We start from the raw sequence: 26,104 nt of genomic DNA on the forward strand, positions 1-26,104 counted from the left end.
CAAAACCGTTGACTAGGCGTGATGGCACCTTGGAGGCGAGAGTCTCGTATGCCATTAGAGCCCCTGCATGGTTGGGAACAGGGCAGAGTAGTACCCAGGCACCTTGGCTCTGTCAGCTTGGCATCCTGGCAGGGTTCCAAGCTGGCAGCGCCATGATGCTTGAGTGCCAGGTTGGCACTGTTGGGGACATGCCTATGAAAGGGGGTGGTGAGGGGCATTGGAGGGGGCCCAAGAAAGATTGGGGTGAGGGGGGGAAAAGGGGTGTTCCTGAAAGGAGGGGGTGTAGAGAATGAGGCAGCTGTTCAAAATGGTGCCCCAATCTGTGAGGAGCCGGTCCTGCTGGCATACTCAGCTCCCCAGTACAGGAAGCTTTCCCAAGCGTGGCCTCGTTGGGGAGAATCTCCCCGAGGCCCAAATAAATGGCTCAGTGCCGCTATTTATGATGCAAAATTAATTGGAGCTGATGGGCGAGAAAAAAATCCGGGAAACGTCCCACCAAACGCACTTGAAACCAGAAGAGGAAATTAGCTCCTAGTCTTTGCCAAGGTCACAGATGTTCCTATGACCTGGTTGTCAGTTCACTCTTGCAGCCATTTATGGTGCAAAATTAATTGGAACTGATGGAGAAGAAAAAAATCCACTTTTGTGGTGAGCACCAGGAATGTCTCCTCCCAGCGAATCCTGGAAAACAAAATCAGACTTGGTAAATAAGGCTACCTAACATTCTGATTTTTTTCTCTAAATATTCAATGTTGACATTGTTTGTAAGTGAGCACCTGGTGTTTTAGAATTAAATGATTGCAACTTTGCCGAATGCGGAAGAAAAGATGAGTTGTTAACCCCTAAAGCTATCAATTGAGGGAATTAATGAAAATGTAGCAGCTTGCTATGTCTGAAAATGCTTTAGATCAATGGCTTGAGGGGAAAAGCACATCACAGTATCAGTAATGAAGAGGAATATAGGTACAAACTCGAGGTTTGATTGAAAGTAGTTTGAGTGAATCCTGAAGAGGTCTGAACAATGAGGCCTGTTGGACAGACTCAATTATATTTTTATCATTCTTTCTTATGTCTTACTCAACCATACTTGTCCCATGTGAAAGCGTGTGTGCAAATTGAACTATTAAGAAAGCACAGATAGGGTGCGATTCTCCGGATTTCCAAGTGTTGTAGCGAGCGGGAATTGTCGCGAGCTTCCCAGCACTTGACCCAGCGAAGCCAGCAACGCTTTTCAACATTAATTGGTCCACTTAACGAGACCCCACTAGCTACCCGCCGCAAATGAAGGCTCGCCAGCTGATTTTCCGGGACCGCGCTTGCCAATCCCCCGTTAACAAGGTCGAACAGCATTTAAACAATTCTTGCACAGGCGACCCTAGTCAGCTCGCAGCCATGGCGCCGAGAAAACTGGACCCAAGATTTGGGGATGCGGGCCTGGCCAGGCTCCGAGATGCAGTGAAGGCCAGGAGGGATGTTGTGTTCCGCCGAGGGTTCCAGAGGTGAGTCACAGGGCAGCCAGTACCGCCTGGGATGGGGTGGCAGTGGATGTAAGCTCAGTAAGCGTGACCAGGAGGACTGGCCTCCAGTGGCGCAAGAAGGTCAACGACCTACACCAGGCAGCACGGGGGAGGTTACACCGACCCCCCCTACCCCCCCACCACCAACACTGTGAACTTACCTCTCAGTGTCGCCGCAGTTGAAGGCCCAGACAGGCAGAGGCATCTCGGAATAAGAATCTTCACCACCTTCAAGGAACAGGCCCTGGAGGTGACTGGGGAGGCCGAGGACAGAACGGTCACCAATGCGGAGGTTTGGCTAAGCTACAGAGGTGAGGATTCATCGGGCCCCACCCAGAGGATCTGTCACACGTGAGTTGTTATTGCCATACTGACTGACCCATCCTCCCACTGTCCATTCTCCCACAGGTCTTTCAGCCGACGGTGCGAGCCCATCCGGGGTGGCCCCCTTTCCAGCCTCCCAGGAGAACACCTCGGAGGAAAGCTCTGAGGAAGTCATGATCGATGTGTCATAGCTATCAATTGACCACAGAAGCGAAGTGAAGGCTTTAATAGATAAGATGTTTCCCCAGCAGCTCAGGTACAGAAATGAAGCTGTGGGGAACACACGGGCTCTTGTACGCCGCCTACAGGGCGGAGCTACTTTACAGCTCTAGCCAATGGATGACTAGTGTTACATACCATTGGGCCAATGAGCAGCGAGAGTTCTCCACCAATGGTGTCTCGGCATTGCTAGTTACTGTAATACCTCTAGTCATACTACCACACTGATGCCCACCATCCACCAGCGCACCTCGGTGGGAAACGTTTGCCAGGCTTCTGGGGCACAATCTGGTGAGCACCACATAGCTGCTGATGTACATCATGTGGAGGCAGGAACCCCAGGCGAGACAGCAGTCATTTAGTCAGTGTTGACCATGGCTCGTTACAGAATGTCTGTCTCACTGGCGGATGTGAGCCAGTACCAGGCTGACCTTGATGAGGTTCTGTAGGACATGTCCTGCTCTCAAATGGGAATGGCCGTGGTGCTGCAGGGCTTGTCCCAATCACTGACGGGCATCGCCGAGAGCTTTGACACATGGGCGAAATTCCCCCCTACCCGGCGGGGCGGGGGGTCCTGGCGTAGCAGAGTGGCGCCAACCACTCCGGCGTCGGGCCTCCCCAAAGGTGCGGAATTCTCCGCACCTTTAGGGGCTAGATCTGGATGCCAACCTGGATCCATTCCATGGAGTGGGGATGGTGGCCACCAGCTCCCCCGAGTTCTACCTTTCTGATAAGGCCTTGTCACGAGGTCGGCATACAGGACAGGGCCCCTGGGCTTATTGCCTGTGAGCAAAGTTGGCTACTTGCACCTCGATTCCCCACAGAAGCCCTTCCGTCAGGGTCTCGTTTTAAAAACGGACAACTAATCGGCGCCAGCATGACCACATGCTGTGGAGGCTAATGAATCGAGGGTGGCTGTTGGATATGGGGGGAGGGGGGGGGGGCTGGATTCTCCGCCCTGCCACATTTCTGCTCCGCCCGCGTCTCTCCCTTTAATTGTATGGGAAAAAAAGTGGTGATAATTGGTTTCCGATTTCAGCTACGGGAGTGGGCCGGTTGTATCGCAGATGTTTGGCTCCTGGCACGGTCCTCTTTTTTGGCCCCTCCCGCTATTCACCAGCTTCGTTTCACTCGAGCAAGAGCACAACGAGACCGAAGAATCACGCCCATAACGTGTTTAAAAACATGCAGAGTGAAAATATACATTTAAAAAATTCTTCTATGGGACATGGGCGTTGCTGGCTAGGCCAGCAGTTTTATTGTCCAGCCTAAATTTTCTTTGAGAAGGTGGTGGTGGTGAACTGCCTTCTCGAACCACTGCAGTCCAGGCGGTCGTTCGGAGGGAATCCCAGAATTTTAACCTAGCAACAACAAAGGAATTTTGATGTAATACTTCGGGTGGGATTCTGCAGTCCGCCAGCCATGTTTTCCGGTATGGCACCCCTCCCCCATGCCGACAGCAGGATTCTCCGTTTCCGCAGAGAGCCAATGGGGTTTCCCATTGCGGCCATCTGCGCCATCAGGAAACCCGTGGGCATGGGTGCGCTGCTAGCCGACCAGAGAATCCAGCCAACGGAGAATTCCACTGTTTGATTGTTTTTTATCATTTAATGATAAATGGTAAATACCATGGCAATTCGGGAATTAGTATTGACTGGAGCATAGCAGTTGCTCTGCAGTACAGGCTGAGGAGATGCAAAAACAGAGTAACACAGATTGGTATGAGGGTGTAGCAGCTGCTTGTTTGCACAGGTAGTTTCCATTTTATGAAGCGGAGGACGTAAGAAATAATGACACAAAAAAGTTTCTGGAAAAGTGGGACAGAGTCAAAACCTCAGGATTTTGCAACTGGACAGTGTATATTTAAGACTTTCAAAACATTATATGGATCGGTATAATCTGAATAGGAACTGATGTGACCATCAATTCACTCGGAGACTCGAGTCGAAGTAAACAGTGGTTTTAATCAGCTTACAACTTTGCCTGCCTGCGACTGGTACATTACTGAAGGCGGTCCCGCAGGTCAGCTGCTCTTATACTTCCTATAAGGGGTGGAGCCATGGGCGGAGCCCGTACATGCTCCACATCTCCCCCTGTGGGTGAAGCCACACAGTAGCCCATAGATGGAGCCCACAAGGTTAATGGCATGGCATAATGCAACACAGTATACTGGTGAATTACTAGTGCTTATACATTCACCACAGGAACCAGTGAGGTATTTATAGAAAATAGTGCATTTCAAATATATTTCAAAATATATGGAGCAGCCAGCCTGTCAACATGAACTGAATGCATTGAATGAACCGCTAAGCCTATGGCCTGATTGAAACTGGGCCTCGGGCCTCATTTAAATTTAACCGCTATTGCAGCCACTGCAGAATCCTGGGAGGAGAGGGTCTGACGCCTGCTCCAGTCATCATGACTATTGCTGCAAAGTGGTTTAAAGGTTATCTGTTTCGGACAACTAAAAAAAACTAGCACATTTAGTGGGCGCAATTTTAATTTTTTGCAACAAGTTGGCAGATAGATGATGGGCATTCAATCCTCCGCCTTCCCTCGCCATTTTATGGGGCCCCTAGAAGGGTCGATAAAACCTGCTCTGTGGCTGCTGAGATTTTCTGTACTCACTTGTTGACAATCATTCAAATCAAAGCGCTTAACACTTTAGGAAATTGTTTACTTCTTAAAATTCCACGGCTAAAAGATAAAATTATGACTTTAAAAATGCCACGATAAGTGTTGAGGGGTCTTAGTGCAATTGTGCAGTAATTTATCTGCAGTTGTTGCGGGTTGGTATACATCAGTAACCTCTTTGTTGTGTTCCAAATTATAATAGCTAACATTAAATTTACCAGAGAACATTTCGTCTGATTGAAGTGTTGTGGGACATTTTTATTTAAAAGAAAGCCTCACTTTGCTCAGACGCATGAGAATCTTTCTTTATCTTGTGTCCAAATGCTGCCTAAGCCAAAGGATTGGCCTCCAGTGGTGAGCTAAGGGTTTTAAACATACGCAGAACTCCTTCCAAAAGGACAGATGTGATGTCGCTGATTGTTCTGGAATTTCTCTTGAAGACCACCTGTTTAAAGTTTCCATCCAGTGAAACCACTTAGATTGAAGCAAGACCAATTGAACTGTGTGCTTTAATTAATTGTCCCACCGCAGTCTCGCTGTGAAGCAAGAGAAGGCGGGTTTCTCTTCTAATACCAGAGCTGCATCCCAAATCATGATGAATGCGATTTGGAATCCTTACATTGCTGAACAAAATATTTTGTTCATTTTAAGTTTGCACAGATGTGCAATTTCATGCTCAGTGTGGTTTGGTTCAAAAAGAAGGCAGTTGCAATCCATCTGTGAACAATACCAGCAAGCATGCACAAAAAACAGGCACTATACATGCTTTAGAAAAAGAAAATAGGCAATCACACTGTTAAAAATGTCACACGCCTGCTATATTTGGTGGACGGGACAAACAGTAACTGAATATCTCAATAATGTTTGGTATCAAATAATTTCATTAACTTGCTGTCTTGTTTTTCTTTTGTCAAAATCATTAATTGTGACATTTATGAAGCCAAGAAAGATCAAAATGAGGTCAATGAGGCTTACATTAAATAAAAAGCATTCGGAGTTGGCACAGCCTTAAACAGCAGTTATAGGATATTGTTGTTTTCCCTTGTATGATTTGCAAGCATTACATCTGTGCTAAAGTTTTGCTTGTTGTTTTGATCCATGTGGGGCATTAGCTATGAGGAGAGGTTGAATAAACTTGGTTTGTTCTCACTGGAACAACGGAGGTTGAGGGGCGACCTGATAGAGGTCTGCAAAATTATGAGGGGCATAGACAGAGTGGATAGTCAGAGGCTTTTTCCCAGGGGTCAATTACTAGGGGGCATAGGTTTAAGGTGCGAGGGGCAAGGTTTAGTGGAGATGTACGAGGCAAGTTGTTTTACACCGAGGGTAGTGGGTGCCTGGAACTCGCTGCCTGAGGAGGTGGTGGAAGCAGGGACGATAGTGACATTTAAGGGGCATTTTGACAAATACATGAATAGGATAGGAATAGAGGGATACGCAGAAGATTTTAGTTTAGACGGGCAGCATGGTCGGCACAGGCTTGGAGGGCCGAAGAGCCTGTTCCTGTGCTGTACCTTTCTTTGTTCTTTGTTATGTGGAAGTCAACAAACTGAAAGAACCAAATTACTATAATTAAAAACCAGTGGACAAGATCTCACCTACCTATATCCTTTACTTTAACAATCAAACCAAAATCAATATAAATTATGCATTAATTAACAGGCAAATCACGGTAACTATGACTTCGAAATTATGCATTAAGTAGCAGATGCAACAAAAAGAGATCTCTCGGATTTATCAGGCAGTCCGTTCAGCATAAATTGCATCAATTACAGTCACAAATCTTCAGGTAGAATTCCAGTTTCTTTCTTTCATAGATTTAGCTGCCGATTCTCATCAGTCAGAGACTCCCAATCAACACTGGTTCTACGGGTGCAATCTTTAACACAATGATACACTACCTCCGAACCGTCTCATATTTTCTCCCTTGCGGATCCATTAGAATCACTTTTAGCCAAATCATCAGTTACATCCGTGTACACTGTATGATCGATTCTGGTCATTCAAATACTTCAACGCAGCTTTGACCTATTTGCTTATCTCTCACTCCTGGATCTGCCCTTTTGGTTCTTCCTCACCATGCCTCTTCTTCCACCAAAATTCAGTCACATTATCCTATTTTGTGATGTACCCTCCCTCCTCTCACCGGGTCATGACATTTGTGGGTTTTCATTGCCTTTTCTTCAAGTGTTGACTCCAAATATTTTGTGCTTCTGTGTCTAGGACGATGGTGGCAAGGTTGGCTGTAGATAGGTTAAGGAGATGAGGAAGGATTGTGGTAACAATCATCAACGATGCTAACTGTGACTTTGATGAGGGCAAAACATATTTAAATATTGAGTTGTGGGAAAGATGGGCTACGATTTCAGAGACATCAAGTAGAGGAGAAAGAGGAAATTATAGTTTTAAAAAGAGGAGTGTGAGAGGTAACCATGGTAGAAGCCTGGAAGGAAGGTTTGATAGTCAGTAGCACAGTGGGAATGGGACTATAGAAACAGGAGGTGACCTCCCCCGCTGTCTTTAAATGGTGTGAGACACCTGATATCTAGTCCCACAAACATGCTTGCAGACCATGGATAGCGCCTGCCTGATTAATGATGATACGCAACAAGCAGCATGAATATAATGTGCTAATAGGCACAGTGGGCGTAATCACGTTTCTAACCCGTGTCTTTACGCAGTAAGCTATCGAGGAATCTTCCAATTGTATTTTAAATATTGAGCTCCTGAAGTGGTGCAGAATGGATAATTCCCATCTTCTCCAAGATGACGTCCCTGTATTTCAGCCGTGAAGCATCATTGTTAGACTTCAGCTCCTTCCACTAACATGGGAGGTAAAGCGGCGAATGACAGACTAAGTCTTTGATGTATCGATTTTTATTTGTCGTTTAAAAAGCAGAAGAAAATCCCATCCCTGTGGCTTCGGAACCAGACGGAACATTTAGCATCTAAAATAGAGAGAAACATTAATCACACGTCGACACTGACAGCAAAGATTAAATTTGACATACTGATGGTGCTTTTTATTTTAATAACCAGTGACTTCCATGTCATCTGCCCATTAACTGATATTTCTTTATTTTTCTTCTCTGTCACAGACAATGAACATGTCTATATGGAGCTGATGCAGAAACTCTGCAAGTATTGTCCAAAGGAATGGAAGAAGGAAGTGAGCAAAGTGAGTTGCCAGCAGAAAAATTATGCCTGCTGTTTCACCACAGCGCAAAGACCGACTGTTGAGACCGCCGTGTTTTTATTTATGCAATACTGCGCTCCGGACTCGCTTTGGTGAATCCTGCTTCCCTGAATAAGAGCTGTGTTAGCAAGCACGGCATAAATGGCTTTTGAGGATATCCCAAACTGCAATAAGGAAACTTGAGTGGTTTGTGATTGTCATCTGACACCTGAATTGTTGCAGCTCTCCTCCGTTCGATAGGGGCAGCTGCTTTCCTAAGGATAATGTAGTTACGTTCCTTTTATACTTGGAAATAATAATAATGCAACAAATGCAATGATCTGATGATTGCAGACCCCCTCTATCATGACATTTGTCTAAAAATAGCTAGTTCTGTGTCATATATACTAGGCAGGAGAGAGGGCACGAGAGAAGAGACACATGGTGATGAATAATGTGTCAGGAAAAGACAATCTTCCTGCAAAATACTGACAGCATCCACAATATATTGTAGTATTCATTGCACACAATCCATATTGTTTAATGAATTAATGCCAGCAGAATTATTTTTTTAAAAACTTTCCTTGTTACTATGCTATCACCAGCCTAAGACATCATAAAACGTCGGAATATGGCTGTGTTTGTGCACCTTTAACATCGGCCTAGCTTCGGTAGACCCAAACCCCTGCTTGACATATTTATCACTGATTATTGTTTGTTGTTGGTGTGCGTAAATTTGGGAGAAAATGTGAAAAAGGAGGAGAATAAAAAATATTATTAAAAAACATTGGCCTAGCTGTCTAATTCAATTGTTAAAGGAAAGCTTAGCAAGTATAATTTTTAGTTACTGCAGAACCCAGTGTTGGTAAACCTTTTGTCAAAGAATGTCATGTATTTTCTAACATTATGGAACTGAAGTAGGTTAACCACAGTAACGCAAAATGGGCTGTTTGTGGATTGGCTACTTGCTTTACGCCACGCTTAGTTGTCTTTTGCACTGACCAATTGAATCCCTTTATCTCTAGGTTATGATGAATTACTCCAATTGACATGCCAAACAAATAATGTTTTGTAATTGAAGCAGTGAATTCTCTTTGTTTATTTGTTTTGGGTTTCATGGTACTGGATGACAAAGTGAACGGGCAGGCCACGGTAAAGTGTTTTGATGTTCTCTGTTGACTGCCTCTGATGAGGTGTAATTAATTTTTTCTGTTCTTTCCATAGGGCATTGACCAGTTTGGTCCACCTATGATTATTCACTTCAGGGTGCAGTACTACGTGGAGAATGGGAGATTAATCGGGTAAGACGAATGTGATTGAATAAGATTAGTAGTGTGAACTCAGTGGAATGCTTGCTTTGCAGCGTCTCGAATGGTACACATCTTGTGCGGGACTTTTGGTCAATTTTCAGACAATTATTGCACAGATGTGACACATTTCACACTGATGTTCTTATTGGTACCGTGGGTTTTAATTGCGTCTTCAACCCTGACTGAAGCCAAACCAGTTTTGCCATTTGCTTATGTTTTTTCCTCATAAATGCTTTGACATTATTGCTTCAAGATGTGAAAATTCACCAAGATATAAAGGGCAGAAATAATTAGCCCTGGCAGATGGTGAAATTCAAATTCAATAAAAATCTGGAATTAAAGTCGAATAATGATTGTGAAATCATTGTTGGTTGTCGTAAAAACCCATCTGGTTCTCTATCGCCCTTTAGAGGAAGAAATCGACCATTCTTACCTGGTCTGGTCTACATGTGACTCCAGACCCACAGCAATGGAGTATACTCTTAAATGGCCTAGCCAGCCACTCAGTTCACAGGCAATGAGGGATGGGCAACAAATGCTGGCCCAGCCAACAGCGCCCACATCCCCTGTAAGAATAAAAAAACTTCTGTTTTTCTTCCTCCCCAGTGAGCAGTCTGTTGTTTGGATAGTTGTGACCATGATCAGTGCTTGGCTGAGTTTCAAATTCTAATGGGTTTCAGCTCAGTAATTGTTCCATCCATCTGTGAATGAACGGTTTCAAGAAATTTTAATAACAGATTGTCCCTTTGATGCGGTTTCTGGCTTGCTTACACAAGCTAAAATGATTACAAATATTACAAGGTATTTGTTCACCCGACTGAATTCATTTTTTCTCAGTATGAATTAGAAAAGCTTATATTAAATGATGCTGGCACTGTGGTTAGTGCTGCTGTCTCATGGCACCAGGGATCCGGGTTCAATTCCGACCTTGGGTGTAACTGTCCATGTGCAGCTCGCACGTTCTCTCCATGTTGCGTGGGTTTCCTCCAGGTCCTCCGGTTTCCTCCCACTGTCTAAAGATGTGAAGGTTAGGTTGATTAGCCATGTTAAAATTACCCTTGAGCATTCAAAAAAGTTAATTGGGGTTACGGAGTTAGGGTGGAGGTATGGGTCTGTGCAGATTCGATGGGCCGAATGGCTTTGTAGGGATTCAATGCAAAGTTTATTTTTCCCCCAAGGAGCAAAGTTTTTTTCTTGATACTGTATGAAATCTGAGGACTGTGCATGGTGAATGGTTATGGAGAAGAATTCATGGGAGGCTTATGGATGGCATCAGCGATCTGACAGGGCATGGGTGGCGAGGTTTAGGGAGGTTTTAAATCTCACTGGGAGCTGGGATGCTGGGTTAGAGAACTGAGGGCTGCCTTCAAACTGACCTGCCTCCTCATCCGCACGCCACACACCCCAACCACAGTTTGCATACTGCACTGCAAACCTGACTCTGGTCTATGAAGACAAAAGTGAATGTAAATTCATGCATCGGTCAGATATGCAGTTTGCGAGCTGCGAAAGTGCACAGGGCGAATTTTCTCATGTGCAGAGGAAGATTTGGCCTTCTGGCTCATCCAGAGGTAGAAGCCAAGCAGCCTATTGGCAAAGGCAGCAGTGAAATTGTAAAACACCAGCTGTCCTTATCCAGCACCATTTATCAGCATACCTGTAGCTTGACCTCAAAATGTAATAGGTGTGCTTTTTCAGAGACTCTAATCTAATATATTTTCTTTGCAGTGACAGAGCGGCGAGATACTATTACTACTGGCACCTACGGAAACAAGTTCTCCAGTCCCAGTGCATGCTACATGAGGAGGCCTATTTTCTACTAGCTGCCTATGCTTTACAAGCAGACCTCGGCAACTACAAAAGGCACAAGCATTATGGGAAATATTTTGAACCAGAAGCTTACTTTCCTCCTTGGGTATGACCTTTTCAAATGCTATTTTTAAATTCAAACTTACAGGTACAGAAACAAAGGGGCCAAAACTCCACTAGTTTGGTAGGATCTAAACCTGGCAGATCTAACAGGATGTGAGGTTTGGGGATTGGAATTCCTGGTTTAATGGCTTTATGCACCCTTTGAACTCAGCCCTAAAGTTTCACTGAAAGTTAAGTTCATGGTCACTAAGTGCAGCAGTGCAAATGATGGGGCTGGATCGGGATGATATCATCAGTCTGGTGTTCCAACATTTGCATCCGGAAAAATAATTTATACAAAAGATGCAAATAGCTTAATGTCGGGCTTCCTGAGCTTGACAAAGAACAAAGAGACGTACAGCACAGGAACAGGCCCTTCGGCCCTCCAAGCCTGTGCCGACCATGCTACCCGTCTAAACTAAAATCTTCTACACTTCCTGGGTCCATATCCCTCTAGTCCCATCCTATTCATGTATTTGTCAAGATGCCCCTTAAATGTCACTAAGTTCCCTGTTTCCACCACCTCCTTCGGCAGCGAGTTCCAGGCACCCACTACCCTCTGTATAATAAAACTTGCCTCGTACATCTCCTCTAAACCTTGCCCCTCGCACCTTAAACCTATGCCCCCTAGTAATTGACCCCTCTACCCTGGGAAAAAGCCTCTGACTATCCACTCTATCTATGCCCCTCATAATTTTGTAGACCTCTATCAGGTCGCCCCTCAACTTCCGTCATTCCAGTGAGAACAAACCGAGTTTATTCAACCTCTCCTCATAGCTAATGCCCTCCATACCAGGCAACATCCTGGTAAATCTCTTCTGCACCCTCTCTAAAGCCTCCACATCCTTCTGGTAGTGTGGTGACCAGAATTGAACACTATACTTCAAATGTGGCCTAACTAAGGTTCTATACAGCTGCAACATGACTTGCCAATTCTTATACTCAATGCACCGGCCAATGAAGGCAAGCATGCCGTATGCCTTCTTGACTACCCTCTCCACCTGTGTTGCCCCTTTCAATGACCTATGGACCTGTACACTTAGATCTCTCTTGACTGTCAATACTCTTAAGGGTTCTACCATTCACTGTATATTCCCTACCTGCATTAGACCTTCCAAAATGCATTTACCTCACATTTGTCCAGATTAAACTCCATCTGCCATCTCTCCGCCCAAGTCTCCAAACGATCTAAATCCTGCTATATCCTCTGACAGTTCTCATCGCTATCTGCAATTCCACCAACCTTTGTGTCGTCTGCAAACTTACTAATCAGACCAGTTACATTTTCCTTCAAATCATGTATATGTCCTACGTACAGCAAAGGTCCCAGCACTGATCCCTGCGGAACACCACTAGTCACAGTGCTCCAATCAGAAAAGCACCTTTCCAATGCTGCTACTCTGCCTTCTATGACATAGCCAGTTCTGTATCCATCTTGCCAGCTCACCCCTGATCCCGTGTGACTTCACCTTTTGTACCAGTCTGCCATGAGGGACCTTGTCAAAGGCCTAACTGAAGTCCATATAGACAACATCCACTGCCCTACCTGCATCAATTGTGACCTCTTCGAAAAACTCTAGTGAAACACGACCTCCCCTTCACAAAACTGTGCTGCCTCTCGCTAATATGTCTATTTGCTTCCAAATGGGAGTAGATCCTGTCTCGAAGAATTCTCTCCAGTAATTTCCCTACTACTGACGTAAGGCTCACCGGCCTGTAGTTCCCTGGATTATCCTTGCTACCCTTCTTAAACAAAGGAACAACATTGGCTATTCTCCAGTCCTCCGGGACATCACCTGAAGAGAGTGAGGACCCAAAGATTTCTGTCAAGGCCTCAGCAATTTCCTCTCTAGCCTCCTTCAGTATTCTGGGGTAGATCCCATCAGGCCCTGGGAACTTATCTACCGTAACATTTTTCAAGACGCCCACCACCGTCTTTTGGATCACAATGTGATCCAGGCTATCTACCCTTCTCCAGACTCAACATTCACCAATTCCTTCTCTTTGGTGAATACTGATGCAAAGTATTAATTTAGTACCTCACCCATTTCCTCTGGCTCCACACACAGATTCCCTTGCTTATCCTTCAGTGGGCCAACCCTTTCCCTGGCTACCCTTTGCTTTTTATGTACGTGTAAAAAGCCTTGGGATTTTCCTTAATCCTATTTGTCAATGACTTTTTGTGACCCCTTTTAGCCCTGCTGACTCCCTGATTAAGTTCCTTCCTACGTTCCTTATATTCCACACAGGCTTCGTCTGTTCCCAGCCTTCTAGCCCTGACAAATGCCTCCTTTTTCTTTTTGATGAGGCCTACAATATCTCTCGTTATCCAAGGTTCCCGAAATTTGCCGTATTTACCCTTCTTCCGTACAGGAACATGCCGATCCTGAATTCCTTTCAACTGACATTTGAAAGCCTCCCACATGTCAGGTGTTGATTGGAACATCCACCCCAATCTAGATTCTTCAGTTCCCGCCTAATATTGTTATAATTAGCCTTCCCCCAATTTAACACATTTCCTCTAGGACCACTCTTATCCTTGTCCACCAGCACTTTACAACTTACTGAATTGTGGTCACTGTTCACGAATTGCTCCCCTACTGAAACTTCTACCAGCTGGCCGGGCTCATTCCCCAATATCAGGTCTAGTACAGCCCCTTCCTTAGTTGGACTATCTACATATTGTTTTAAGAAGCCCTCCTGGATGCTCCTTACAAACTCTGCTCCGTCCAAACCCCTAGCACGAAGTGAGTCCCAGTCAATATTGGGGTAGTTGAAATCTCCCATCTCAACAACCCTGTTGCTTTTACTCCTTTCCAAAATCTGTCTACTTATCTGCTCCTCTATCTCCCGCTGGCTGTTGGAAGGCCTGTAGTAAACCCCCAACATTGTGACTGCACCCTTCTTATTCCTGATCTCTACCCATATAGCCTCGCTGCCCTCTGAGGTGTCCTCCCGTAGTACAGCAGTGATATTCTTCCTAACCAGTAGCGCAACTCCGCCACCCCTTTTATATCCCCCTCTATCCTGCCTGAAACATCTAAATCCTGGAATGTTTAGCTGCCAATCCTGTTCTTCTCCCAACCAGAGCTTTGTAATGGCAACAACATCATAGTTCCAAGTACTAATCTAAGCTCTAAGTTCATCTGCCTTACCCGTTATACTTCTTGCATTAAAACATACGCACTTCGGGCCACGAGATCCGCTGTTTTCAGCAACATCTCCTTGTCTTTTCTTCCTCAGAACCACACTGGCCCTATTCCCTCATTCTCCCTCGATGTTTTCACCTTCTGACCTATTGCTCCAATACCCACCCCCCTGCCATACTAGTTTAAACCCTCCTGTGTGACAGTAACAAGCCTCGCAGCCAGGATATTTATGCCTCTCCAATTTAGATGCAACCCTAGCTTCTCATACAGGTCACATCTGCCCCAGAAGAGCTCTCAGTGGTCCAGATAATGGAAACCCTCCCTCCTACATCAGCTGTTTAGCCACGTGTTTAGCTGCTCTATCTTCCTATTTCTAGCCTCACTGGCATGTGGCACAGGGGGTAATCCCAAGAGTACAACCCTATAGGTCCTATCTTTTAACTTTCTGCCCAGCTCCCTGAACTCCTGCTGCAGGACCTCATGCCCCTTCCTGCCTATGTCGTTAGTACCAATATGTACAACGACCTCTGCCTGATTGCCCGCCCCCTTCAGGATGCCTGCTACCCGTTCTGAGACATCCTGGACCCTGGCACCAGGGAGGCAACATACCATCCTGGAGTCTCTTTCACGTCCACAGAAGTGCCTATCTGTGGCCCTGACTATAGAGTCCACTATGACTATTGCTCTTCTGCTCTTTGACCCTCCCTGCTGAACATCAGAGCTAGCCGTGGTGCCACTGCTCTGGCTGCTGCTGTTTTCCCCGATAGGCTATTCCCCCCAACAGTATCCAAAGTGGTATACCTGTTCGAGAGGGGGACAACCACAGGGAATTCCTGCACTGACTGCCTGCCCCTTCTGGTGGTTACCCATCTCTCTGCCTGCACCTTGGGTGTGACCATGTCTCTATAACTCCAAACTTCCGCCACCTGCATGCTCCTAAGTGCATCCAATTACTGTTCCAACCAAACCATGCGGTCTGTAAGGAGCTGCCATTGGTTACACTTGCTGCAGATGTAGTCGACCGGAACGCTGGAAGCGTCACAGATCTGCCACATCTCACAGTTGGAGCACTGCACCCCGCTGAGTAACATTTAAGCACTAATTAATTAATTTTAAATAAACACTTGAATTATTGTTAGATTGAGTTCAAATTAACTATATGGCCCTGACGCTAGATGATTTTTACTGTAAAATTAAATGCTAAATACCGATCACTGCCCTCAGGTTTAGTTACTCCACTATCTAGTCAATCAATTAGATTTGATTTGCAATGTTATTTTTTTTCAAATTTAACAGATTCCCCACCAGCCAATCAGGTCACAGCTTTACTGTGATGTCACTTTAGTTTCCCACCCCACACAATTTGAAAAGGTAATAAAAATAAAAATCACTTACCTTCCCAGGATGCTCTCTGGTTCTCTTCCTGCAGATTAACAGTTGCAGGCCAGAAGAAAGAGAACAAAATGGTAGGGAAAAAGCACCTTCTCCCACTCTGCACCGAATTACCTCACTGCACCAAATTACCAAGCTCCAATTCCCACTCTGGATGTGTCTCATTCGCTCAGCATGTGTCTCCTTCACCTGCGCAAAGCATTTGAAAATGGTAGTGTCTGGGTGTATTAGAAAGGATGAGGCTCTCTCCTTCTACTGAGTGACTGAGGGAACTTTACTGCTCCTGCCCCAGGATTACTGCTGTCTTTCTGTCTCTGGGGTCAGCCCCTACTTCCACCCATCAATTCCATCAGACCAATAGCCATCCAGGTGGGAATGGCGGGAGGGACATCGAGTGGCATGGGAGTACAACAGCACTATGCACCAACCAATTTTCCCTCATTCTCTCGAATGAATTCAGCTCAGATAATAAACCCAGCCACATATTTTCCTAACATCCTTCTTGCAGCTGCTCGAACCTCATGACAAATTCATGATTGTGGAATTTTTAATCGAACCAGATGGCAGGAGGATAGGCTGTTTGGAGAAAAGGTTTGGAAGGCCAGCTTTTAGTTACACTAGGGGCTGGTTTAGCACAGGGCTAAATATCTGGCTTTTAAAGCAGACCAAGGCAGGCCAGCAGCACGGTTCAATTCCCGTATCAGCCTCCCCAAGCAGGTGCCGGAATGTGGCGACTGGGGGCTTTTCACAATAACTTCATTTGAAGCCTACTTGTGACAATAAGCGATTTTCTTTTCTTTTCATTTCATTTCATTTCATGGCCGAGATTCTCCGTTGCGAGTCTGCCCCGCTGGTGCTGCGAGTGAGGATGGAGAATTTTGCCGCGCTGTTCGCTGGCGGCAGGATTCTCCGTCCTGCCGCTTGTCAGTGGGAATTCCAGTTGAAAGCACCCCATGCCACCGGGAAATCCGCAGATGGGGGTGCGCTGCCGGCCAGACCAGAGAATCCTGCTGCCAATGAACAGCCAGAGAATCCCACCCATAATCTCTTGCGGGCAGGAATGTAACACTTACCATTTACTCTGGATTTAAAGAGAGTGAGATAAGATACATGGCACAAATTAACAAAAAGAAACAGAGCCCTGTTTTGGGCGCATTTAGTTTGGTGTTTCTCGACACCTGCAATGCCAAGAACGACTGCGCTATTAAACAGGACTCTGTTATTTTTTCAGGCCTCTGCAATAAACGCCCCAACAAGGCCGCACGTAGCTTTTTAATTGCCACCTCAATCACTCGACCCACTGCAGCCTCTGGACCCTCCCCTCCAACGCCTCAACTTGCTGATTAGAGGGTCCTCGAGCCTCGCCACATCTCATAAGGGCAGGGCATCGCTGGGTCCGATCAACAACAGGGGCAAATTGGCACCCGGGTAACTTGGCACTGCCAGCTTGGCAGTGCCCCTGCTAGCCTGACAGTGCTACTGTGGCACACTGGCAGTGCCAAGGTGTCCAGGTGGCATCGGGGGTGCCAGGATACCACCCTGCCCAGAGCCCAACCATCTGGGGCTTCCAATTGTCTAGGAGACCCCCCCCCCCCCCCATGTGCCATTATGCCAGGTCCACGTTTGTGGAAACCAATGCTAAACGGCACCATGGCAAGCTCCCTCGCTTTGGGATACTCCGACGCAGACATAATCAAGTGAGGACAACTGCTCACTTGAATGTGCAAATTTGGATCTCGGCCAGTGAGGACGAGATCCAGATCACGACGTCTCGCGAGATTGCGTTAAATTTGGTGAGGTGTCCTGAGCGTTGTAAATCTTGTGAGTTTTGTTGATCTTGATGCGGTTTCCAATTTATGCAAGACTTTGTCTTCTGGCTCCACATGCACATATTTGTGTATCTGTACCACAACTGCTAGGCAATGGCCACCTTCCAACAAGAATTAATCTTTGGGGCAGCACGGTAGCACAAGTGGATATCACTGTGGCTTCACAGCGCCAGGGTCCCAGGTTCGATTCTGCGCTGGGTCACTGTCTATGCGGAGTCTGCACGTTCTCTTCGTGGCTGCGTGGGTTTCCTCCGGGTGCTCCGGTTTCCTCCCACAGTCCAAAGACGTGCAGGTTAGGTGGTTTGGCCATGATAAATTGCCATTAGTGACCAAAGGTTAGGAGGGGTTATTGGGTTACGGGGATAGGGTGGAAGTAAGGGCTTAAGTGGGTCGGTGCAGACACGATGGGCCAAATGGCCTCCTTCTGCACTGTATGTTCTATGTTTAACCATCTGCCCATGACATTCATTAGCATTGCCTTTGCTGAATCCCCCACCATCAACAACCTGGGGGTCACCATTGATTAGAACTTAACTAAACCGCCTTATAAATACTCTGGCTTCAAGGACAGGTCAGAGTCTGGGAATTCTGCAATAACTCGCCTCCTTCCTTGCACTGCAGCATCACAGCAAGCCTACTTAAACAGCATCTTCCAAATCGGTGTCATTTACCACCCTGAAGATTAAGAGCAGCAAATGCATAGGAACACAATCACCTACAAGTCACATCCCATCCTGACTTGGAATTAAATTAGCGCTCCTTCAATGTCAATATCCTGGAAATCCCTCCAAAACAGCAGTTTAAGGTGCATCATGATCACCTTAGAACCTAGAAAAGTTACAGTACAGAAGGAGGCCATTCGACCCATCTTGTCCATGCCAGCCCAAGGACACCCAGGTCCTGTTTCTAATCTCACCTTCCTCCACCCTGCCCATTGCCTTGTAGCTTACAGCACTTAAGGTGAAGATCCAGGAACTTTTTAGAAGAGTTTAGGGTCTCTGCCTCCAGCAGCAACTCGAGCAGCGAATTCCAGACACCAACTACCCTTTGCATAATAAAGATCTTCCTCGTGTCCCCTCTACACCTTCTGCCACTTGTCTTGAATCTGTTCCCCCTGTTCTAGAATTCTCCGCCAAGGGAAACAATTTTATCCTTTCAACTCTTATGTCTTCCACTCATAATTTTGTATGCCTCAATCAAGTCACCCCTCGGTCTTCTTTGTTCCAAGGAAAATAACCCCAACCTATCTAATCTTTGGTCGTAGCTACACTTTTCTAGGCCTGGCAACATTCTTCTAAATCTCCTCTGCACTCTCTCCAGAGCAATTACGTTCTTCCTGTAATGTGGTGACCAGAACTGTGGCCTCACCAGTGTTTTATGTAATTCCAACATGATATCCTAACTTTTATATTCTATACCTCTGCTTATAAAGGAGAGCATTTCATGAGCCTTCTTTACAACCTTGTGTACTTGAACTGCTGCCTTTAGGGACCTGTGTACTTGTACATCAAGATCTCTCATTCATCTACCTGTTTTTGTATATTCAAATTTATTGTGTACTCCCTATAACTGTTTGACCTCCCTAAATGCAAGACCTCACACTTCTCTGTGTTAAAATCCATCTGCTACTTCACCGCCCACTCCACCAAACCACCTATATCATTTTGGAGATTATAGCTATCTTCTACACTGCCCACCACTCAGCCAATCTTTGTGTCATCTGCAAATTTCCCGATTGTGCCCCCCCACGCTCGGGTCCAAATTGTTAATGCACAACACAAACAGAATTGCCAACTTCTGCTCCTATGATCCTATGTAAGGGCATCCAATGACCATTACCCTTTGTTTCCTGTCACTAAGCCAACTTGTTATACAGTTTGCCACATCACCCTGTATCCCATGGGCTTTTCAAGCACAAACAGTGATGAGCAATAAATGTTGCCTTCCACATCCCACGAATGAATAAAAAAGATTACTGGTTTTCCAAGATTCTGAACAGTTTGAACAACAATCCTGATGTCCAATGGATACAGAAATTTAATCAAACTATGCCAAGCTTAAATGCTTTTTTACTGCCCACTCCACCAAACCATCTATATCATTTTGGAGATTATAGCTATCCTCTACACTGCCCACCACTCGGCCAATCTTTGTGTCATCTGCAAATTTCCCAATCGTGCCCCCCACGTTCAGGTCCAAATTGATAATGTACAACACAAACAGTAAGGGTTCCAACACCGAGCCCTGTTAAACAACATTCTATTTGGAAGATTAATCTAGAACGAGGGGTCACAGATATAGGTTGAGAGGTGGTAGATTTAGAACTGAGATGAGGAGTAACGACTTCTCGCAGAGGGTGGTGAATTTGCGGAACTCACTGTCCCATAAGTCTGAGTCATTAAATGGTTTCAAGAAGGAGAGAGTATATTTCTGATAAAATACGAGTTAAAGAGGTATGGGGAACAGGGTATGGGAGATGGATTTGAGACCAGGAAGAGATGAGCCATGATCTGATTGAATGGCGGAGCAGGATCGAGGTGCTGAATTGCCAACATCTGCTCCTATGATCCTATGTAAGGGCATTCAATGACCATTACCCTTTGTTTCCTGTCACTAAGCCAACTTGTTATACAGTTTGCCACATCACCCTGTATCCCATGGACTTTTCAAGTGCAAACAGTGATGAGCAATAAATGTTGCCTTCCACATCCCATGAATGAATAAAAAAGATTACTAGTTTCCATGATTCTGAACAGTTTGAACAGCAATCCTGATGTCCAATGGATACAGAATTTTAATCAAGCTATGCCAAGCTTAAATGCTTTCTGTATTGCTGTATATGCTAGTTTTTCACATTTTATCAAATTGGGTCACAGCAAAAAACACACTGACTGTTAGGAACAGACAGAAAAGGAGCCTATGAAAACGATAAAATATATTAATGAAATAACTCTTAATGCCCTCTTCTCTTAAAATAATTACGTTAGCAATTTGCCACTTGGTGTGGTGAATATCCATAATGACCTCAGTACACAGACTGAAAAAAATTGCACAAACCACAAAATAACAGGGTACTCATGCAACTATATACTTGAGATAAATCTTGGAACATTTAAAGACAGGCAATCGATTGCGTCTGAATACGCTGTATCTCATGTTTTTTTAAGGCCTTGCAGAATAAATCTATGACTAACTTTGAATCATAGAATCTCTACAGTACAGAAAGAGGCCACTCGGACCATCATATTTGCACCGACCCTTTGAAAGACCACCCTACCTAGGACCTATCCCCCCACCCTGTAACCTCGCCCTAAGGGGCAATTTGGCACCCGGAGGGAATCCATGCAGACGCTGGGAGAAAGCACAAACTCCACACAGTCACCCAAGGTGGGAATCGACCCTGGGTCCCTGGTGCTGTGAGGCAGCAGTGCTAACCATTGTGCCACCGTGCCTTGCTTTATAAGTCAGATGTGGCTGCATTTTTATATATGTGCATTTGTGTTTGTGCATTGTATGTTAATGAGATACAGAATTTTAGACTGACCGAAGTGAGTTTGCCATTTTGAATAGTCACTTCTTTACCTTCACGAACCCTTAAAGTTTTGTGTCTCAGAGTGAACTCAAATCCCAAACTGGCATTTTTGATCCAAATTAATTCAATAGTAGGCTGCAGCTGTGTGTTCCAGACTGGAAACACCATGAAGTAGAAATTAAGGGAGCAAAAGTCATGTGTTGTAACAAAATAATTTTCAGGCTATTAGACTTGGAGACCAACATTCTGTGCTCACAGTCGCCAACATCAGTGCGTTTTGATAAATGTCCAATAATTGTTCTTTTGATTTCAACTCTTTATTGTCTTAGCCTCTGGCTTTTGCTCCGGCAAAGCTTCAGCAAAGAGATCAATACAAAGTTAAAACGTGACTCCTCCATGCCTTTGGTTTTGATTCTTGTTGGCAGTACACCGTGCTCATTCATTTGAAGGGCAGTGGGCATTGAGCAGAGAGTCTGAGCTGTTTTGGTTTATGAGATGGGGTGGAAAGTGCTAAACTCTTGAGTCATCAGACATACTATAAGCAACAGATTGCTGTGAAGCAATCACCAGTCAGACACTTTACTCATTTTTCATTTCACCAGTGCTGTGATTAAAATTGTGAGAAAAACAATTAGTATGCACTGGGAGAAACATTCTAAATTTTTTTAATCGATGCATTTTATGCAAGAACTGAAAATACCGCTCTCTCTATCAACTTTTAAATTTGGGTGCATTTTGCTCTGTGTAAAGCTAATTATAAAATCCTCAGGAGACCCGAGAAGGTGATCCAAACACAGATTTATTCTTAAGGCAAAAGAAATGACCGCAAGGCAGCAGACAGCACATAGATCCCAACCGGGACTACCAATCGTGCTGGTCCTAATCCGGGCCGGCTTCTTAAGTGTTAGTTTCACGGGCCCCAGATGTTAGGTCTCTGTATGGGGGAGCTCGTATTCCATGGCCCCACGGGGAGATCAATTGAGTCGCTCCTGTGGGTCTCTTGAGGGCTATTACACTATTATCAGGTTTTAATGACAGCTTAATAAAATATTTTTCTTCATGGTATAATATATATATATCTCCCGTGGTTACAATAAAAAGTACATCTTGCATTCCATTTTAAGAAGCTAGTCTGAACACCCATAGACAAATTGGCCAAGTTACCTACTTGTTTCTGGTGAACTGAAATATAGTTCACAGAATATTGAATTGAGTTGTGCTGCATGGAAAGTATATTGATTCAACACCCTGAAAACAACTAGACAGCACTGTGCATTTTGAATCTTCAAAGTTGTGAGCTACTGTCTTTGCCTCACAGGCCTCTGTCTGATATTATATTATGTGGGCTTATTTGCCTTTAAGAAGGACTGATGAAAATACCTGAGACAAATATAATGCATTTGTGCAAATGTGTCATAATGTTTTGAGGCTACAATAATCTTACTCCATGAAGATTGTATAATTGTCACATGCTGCGTGACAAGTTACGAAAATATTTGATTTGAAAGGGGGTTATGTACTCTTGCAGGTGGTTACTAAGCGAGGAAAGGAATACATTTTGAAACACATTCCAAACATGCACAAGGACCAGTATGCACTTACAGCCTCAGAAGCACATCTCAAATACATCAAGGAGGCTGTCCAGCTAGATGATGTGGCAGTTCATTATTACAGGCTATATAAGGTAAGGAACAGAATGAATATACTGTGGCCTCGGTTCAGCCAGAATGCTCAGAATGTTTATTGAAAGCACTGACTGAAAGAATTTTCTATTCACTGAGATTTCTTTTTGTCTGATTGCTTTCACAACCTGGGAAGGTTACCAGTGATCAGGTTAGTGGAATGGTTGCCTGCAGGCGCACTGGTGTCAACCATGGTTCGGGGAAATCCCAATCCAGGACAAATATTAAGGCAGTGAGTGGCATTTTAGAGATAAAACACTGCAGCAACTCTGGTTCAAATGCAGTTTGTGACCGTATAGCAACTGAGTGGGGTTGGGAGGGTGCGGGGAACGTCTGACATTGCATTGACGAGGTAAAGGCTCAGGGACTGGACAATATTTATATCTATAGCAGTAACATTTAACTGTGATTTGCAGAGGTACAGCTCATTCCTCCAGTCTGTGGCTTTTGTTTCATTCTTTGTCTCCCGTTTTTGTTTCGTAACAGTTCAGGCCACACAAAAGTAAGAGTTTATTATACCATATAACAAACGGCCTGTCCTGGTTTACATGTCTTCAATATACGGCAAGGATATTGCAATGTAAAAATGTATTTTGAATCATTTTTTTGGCTATCACTATTTCACAATAAGATGCTACACTCATCCATTATCCTGTTTAAAACAAGGTCTGAATCATTGGCCTTTGACCTAGCCCATTTTGTTTATGCTTAAACTCTTATTCTTGTACCTGTGTGTAAAGCTATGCATGCCGAATTGCTAAATGTACAGCATGCTTTCTGTACAGGCTTGTGTCCACCACACATCACAAGTTGTTTGCTCGCAAAGTGAATTGCCACAGCTGTCGTTTATCTGCCATCTGCTGTGAACCTTTGCTTTTGCTACTCATTCTGCTAGCCTTGAAAGAAGTGTGTGAAGAAAATGTGACAATCTAGCTTATCATGATTGCTATAGCAATGACAGTACGATGCTATAAACAGGAAAGATTGGCATCGAATGTGTATCCCCTAGACCCAGAGTACAAATTATGGGTGGGATTTTTCAGCCTTTCCCACTGGCGGGACAAGAAGATCCCGACAAAGTTGACCACCACCATGGGGGAGCTGGCGAGCCATGCAAATTGCCATTGACCTGGCAGGACAGGACAGCACATCAGTGGAAAAGGCAAGGCAAGGCTGAAGCATAGAATCATAGAATTTACAGTGCAGAAGGAGGCCATTTGGCCCATCAAGCCTACACCGGCCCTTGGAAAGAGCACCCCACTAAAGCTCACCCATCCACCCTATCCCCGTAACCCAGTAACCCCAGCTAACCTTTTTGGACATTAAGGGAAATTTAGCATGGCCAATGCACCTAACGTGCACATCTTTGGACTGTGAGAGGAAACCGGAGCACCCGGAGGAAACCCACGCACACAGGGGGAGGACGTGCAGACTCCGCACACAGTGACCCAAGCCGGGAATCAAACCTGGGAGCCTGGTGCTGTGAAGCAACAGTGCTAACCACTGTGCTACCGTGTCGCCCCTGAATTTGCATTTGGAACCATCTTCAGCCATAAGTGCTGAGTGGATGATCCATCTCGACCTCCTCCTGGAATCACCAGCATCACAGATGTCAGTCATCAGCCAATTTGATTCACTCCACATGATGTCAAGAAATGGCCAAAGGTAACACATACTGTAATGGCCCTGAGAATATTTCAAAATAGTCCCAAAGGCTTGTGATTCAGTGTTAACCACTCTCCTAGCCAAACTCTCCAGTACAGTTGCAACTAAAGCATCCACACCCAACAATGTGGAAAATTGCCCAGGTATGTCCTGCACAAATAAAACAGGACAAATCCAACCCAGCTAATTTCTGCGCCATCAGTTTACACTCGGTCATCAAGGAAATGGTAGAAAGTGTCGTCGACAGTGCTACAAAATGGCACCTACACAACAATAAGTGTTCCCCCAGGGCCACTTTGCTCCTGACCTCATTACAGCCTTGGTCCACACATGAACAAAAGAACTGAACTCGAAAACTAAAGTAGGAGTCACTGCCCGTGACACCAAGGCAGCTTTTGACTGGGCGTGGATCACGGGGTCCTAGCAAAACAGAAGCCAATAAGTATCTGAGGGAAAGCTCTCCGCTGGTTACAGTCTTACCTAGCATAAATCAAGACGGTTGTGGTTGTTGGAGATCAATGCCAGCCTCAGGACATCACGACTGGAGTTCCTCAGTGTAGTGTCCCAGGCCCAACCACCTTCAGCTGCTTCATCTACAACCTTTCCTCCATTATAAGGTCAGGTGGGGATGTCCGCTGATGACTGCACAATCCCCGTTACTGACTCCTCAGATACTGAAGCAGTCTGTGTTCATGTGTAACATGATCTGGATAGCATTCGGGCTTGGGCTGATAAGTAGCAAGTAGCATTCACGTCGCACAAGTCCCAGGCAATGTACCATCTCCAACAAGGGATAACCTCACAATCTGCTTTTTTAAACCCACTTAGGAATGCTCACCAGGGATCAGCCGTTCAGTGTCAGCCCACACAAATGTGGACCAGGTGGAAAGGCGCCCAAGGGATGACCCGACGCATCGGAAGCCCCTGGGTGGTCAGGGACAGGGGTGGTGGCCCCCTGGCCCTCTCCCTTTAATGTGGGTACCTTGGCATTGCCATGACCCTGGCACTGCCAAGGTGCCCAGGTGGCACTGCAATGCCAGCAGGAGTACTGCCAGGATGCCATGGTGCCTAGGTGCCAGTGTGGCACTGCCGAGGGTTAGGGCCTGGAGAGCCATGCCCATGAAAGGAAAGTGGATGGGGGGGAGGGGAGGGGGAGTGCAGGACAGATATGAAGAGGCCTCTGGAAGGGGCTGGGACCGCACATGGAAGGTGGGAAGGCCTGAAAACAGGGGCGGGGGGGGGGGGTGCCTCAGCGACCTCACAGCGGGATGTCATCACTTGGGGGAGGGGGGGGTAATGCCCATGTGTGTGCGGGGGTGTTGGGGGCCCACAAGGTCTCTTAGAGATTGGGGAACCCTTTCAAAATGGTGGCCCGATCTCTGAGGAGCCAGTCAGAGTGTGGGCTGGTCCGGGGAGAAACTCCCCAAGGCCTCAAAAAATGACTTAAGAGCGGAATTTACTGGTTGTTCATGCCGGCAGGATATTCCGGTCCCACACTGGTGCATGGGTTTCCCGGCGGTGAGGGTCCAGTTAACGGGAAATCCTATTGTCAACAGCGGAACCGGTAGATTCCGCTGGCAGGCTGCCTCCACCGCTGAAAAACAGGCGGCGGGTTGGTGGGTAAATCCCGCCTCAAGTACGGTTAGATAGTGGTGGGGAACTCGCCTGCACAGCAAAACCTGCCACAAATTAAACTTGGGGCGCGATTTAACTAAATGGGACCAACGTCCTATAGCGAGCGCGTTTGGCCATGCGCAAGGAAGAA

At 45.6% G+C, this 26,104-nt stretch overlaps 1 protein-coding gene across 3 annotated transcripts in view; it reads left to right on the forward strand.

Moving 5' to 3' along the window:
- frmd6 (FERM domain containing 6) overlaps positions 1 to 26,104 on the forward strand; it is a 156,842-nt gene that overhangs the window by 96,120 nt on the left and 34,618 nt on the right. For 2 of the 3 annotated variants that reach the window (XM_038778608.1, XM_038778599.1), the window contains exons 4-8: positions 7,793 to 7,872; positions 9,094 to 9,170; positions 10,908 to 11,094; positions 22,521 to 22,676; positions 22,811 to 22,906. In XM_038778608.1, the coding sequence (XP_038634536.1) occupies positions 7,793 to 7,872; positions 9,094 to 9,170; positions 10,908 to 11,094; positions 22,521 to 22,676; positions 22,811 to 22,906 (596 nt within the window). The remainder of the gene's footprint in view (positions 1 to 7,792; positions 7,873 to 9,093; positions 9,171 to 10,907; positions 11,095 to 22,520; positions 22,677 to 22,810; positions 22,907 to 26,104) is intronic. The other variant, XM_038778618.1, reaches the window with a different exon arrangement.

Source organism: Scyliorhinus canicula, chromosome 2 (assembly GCF_902713615.1).
Source record: "Scyliorhinus canicula chromosome 2, sScyCan1.1, whole genome shotgun sequence".
Taxonomy (NCBI): domain Eukaryota; kingdom Metazoa; phylum Chordata; class Chondrichthyes; order Carcharhiniformes; family Scyliorhinidae; genus Scyliorhinus; species Scyliorhinus canicula.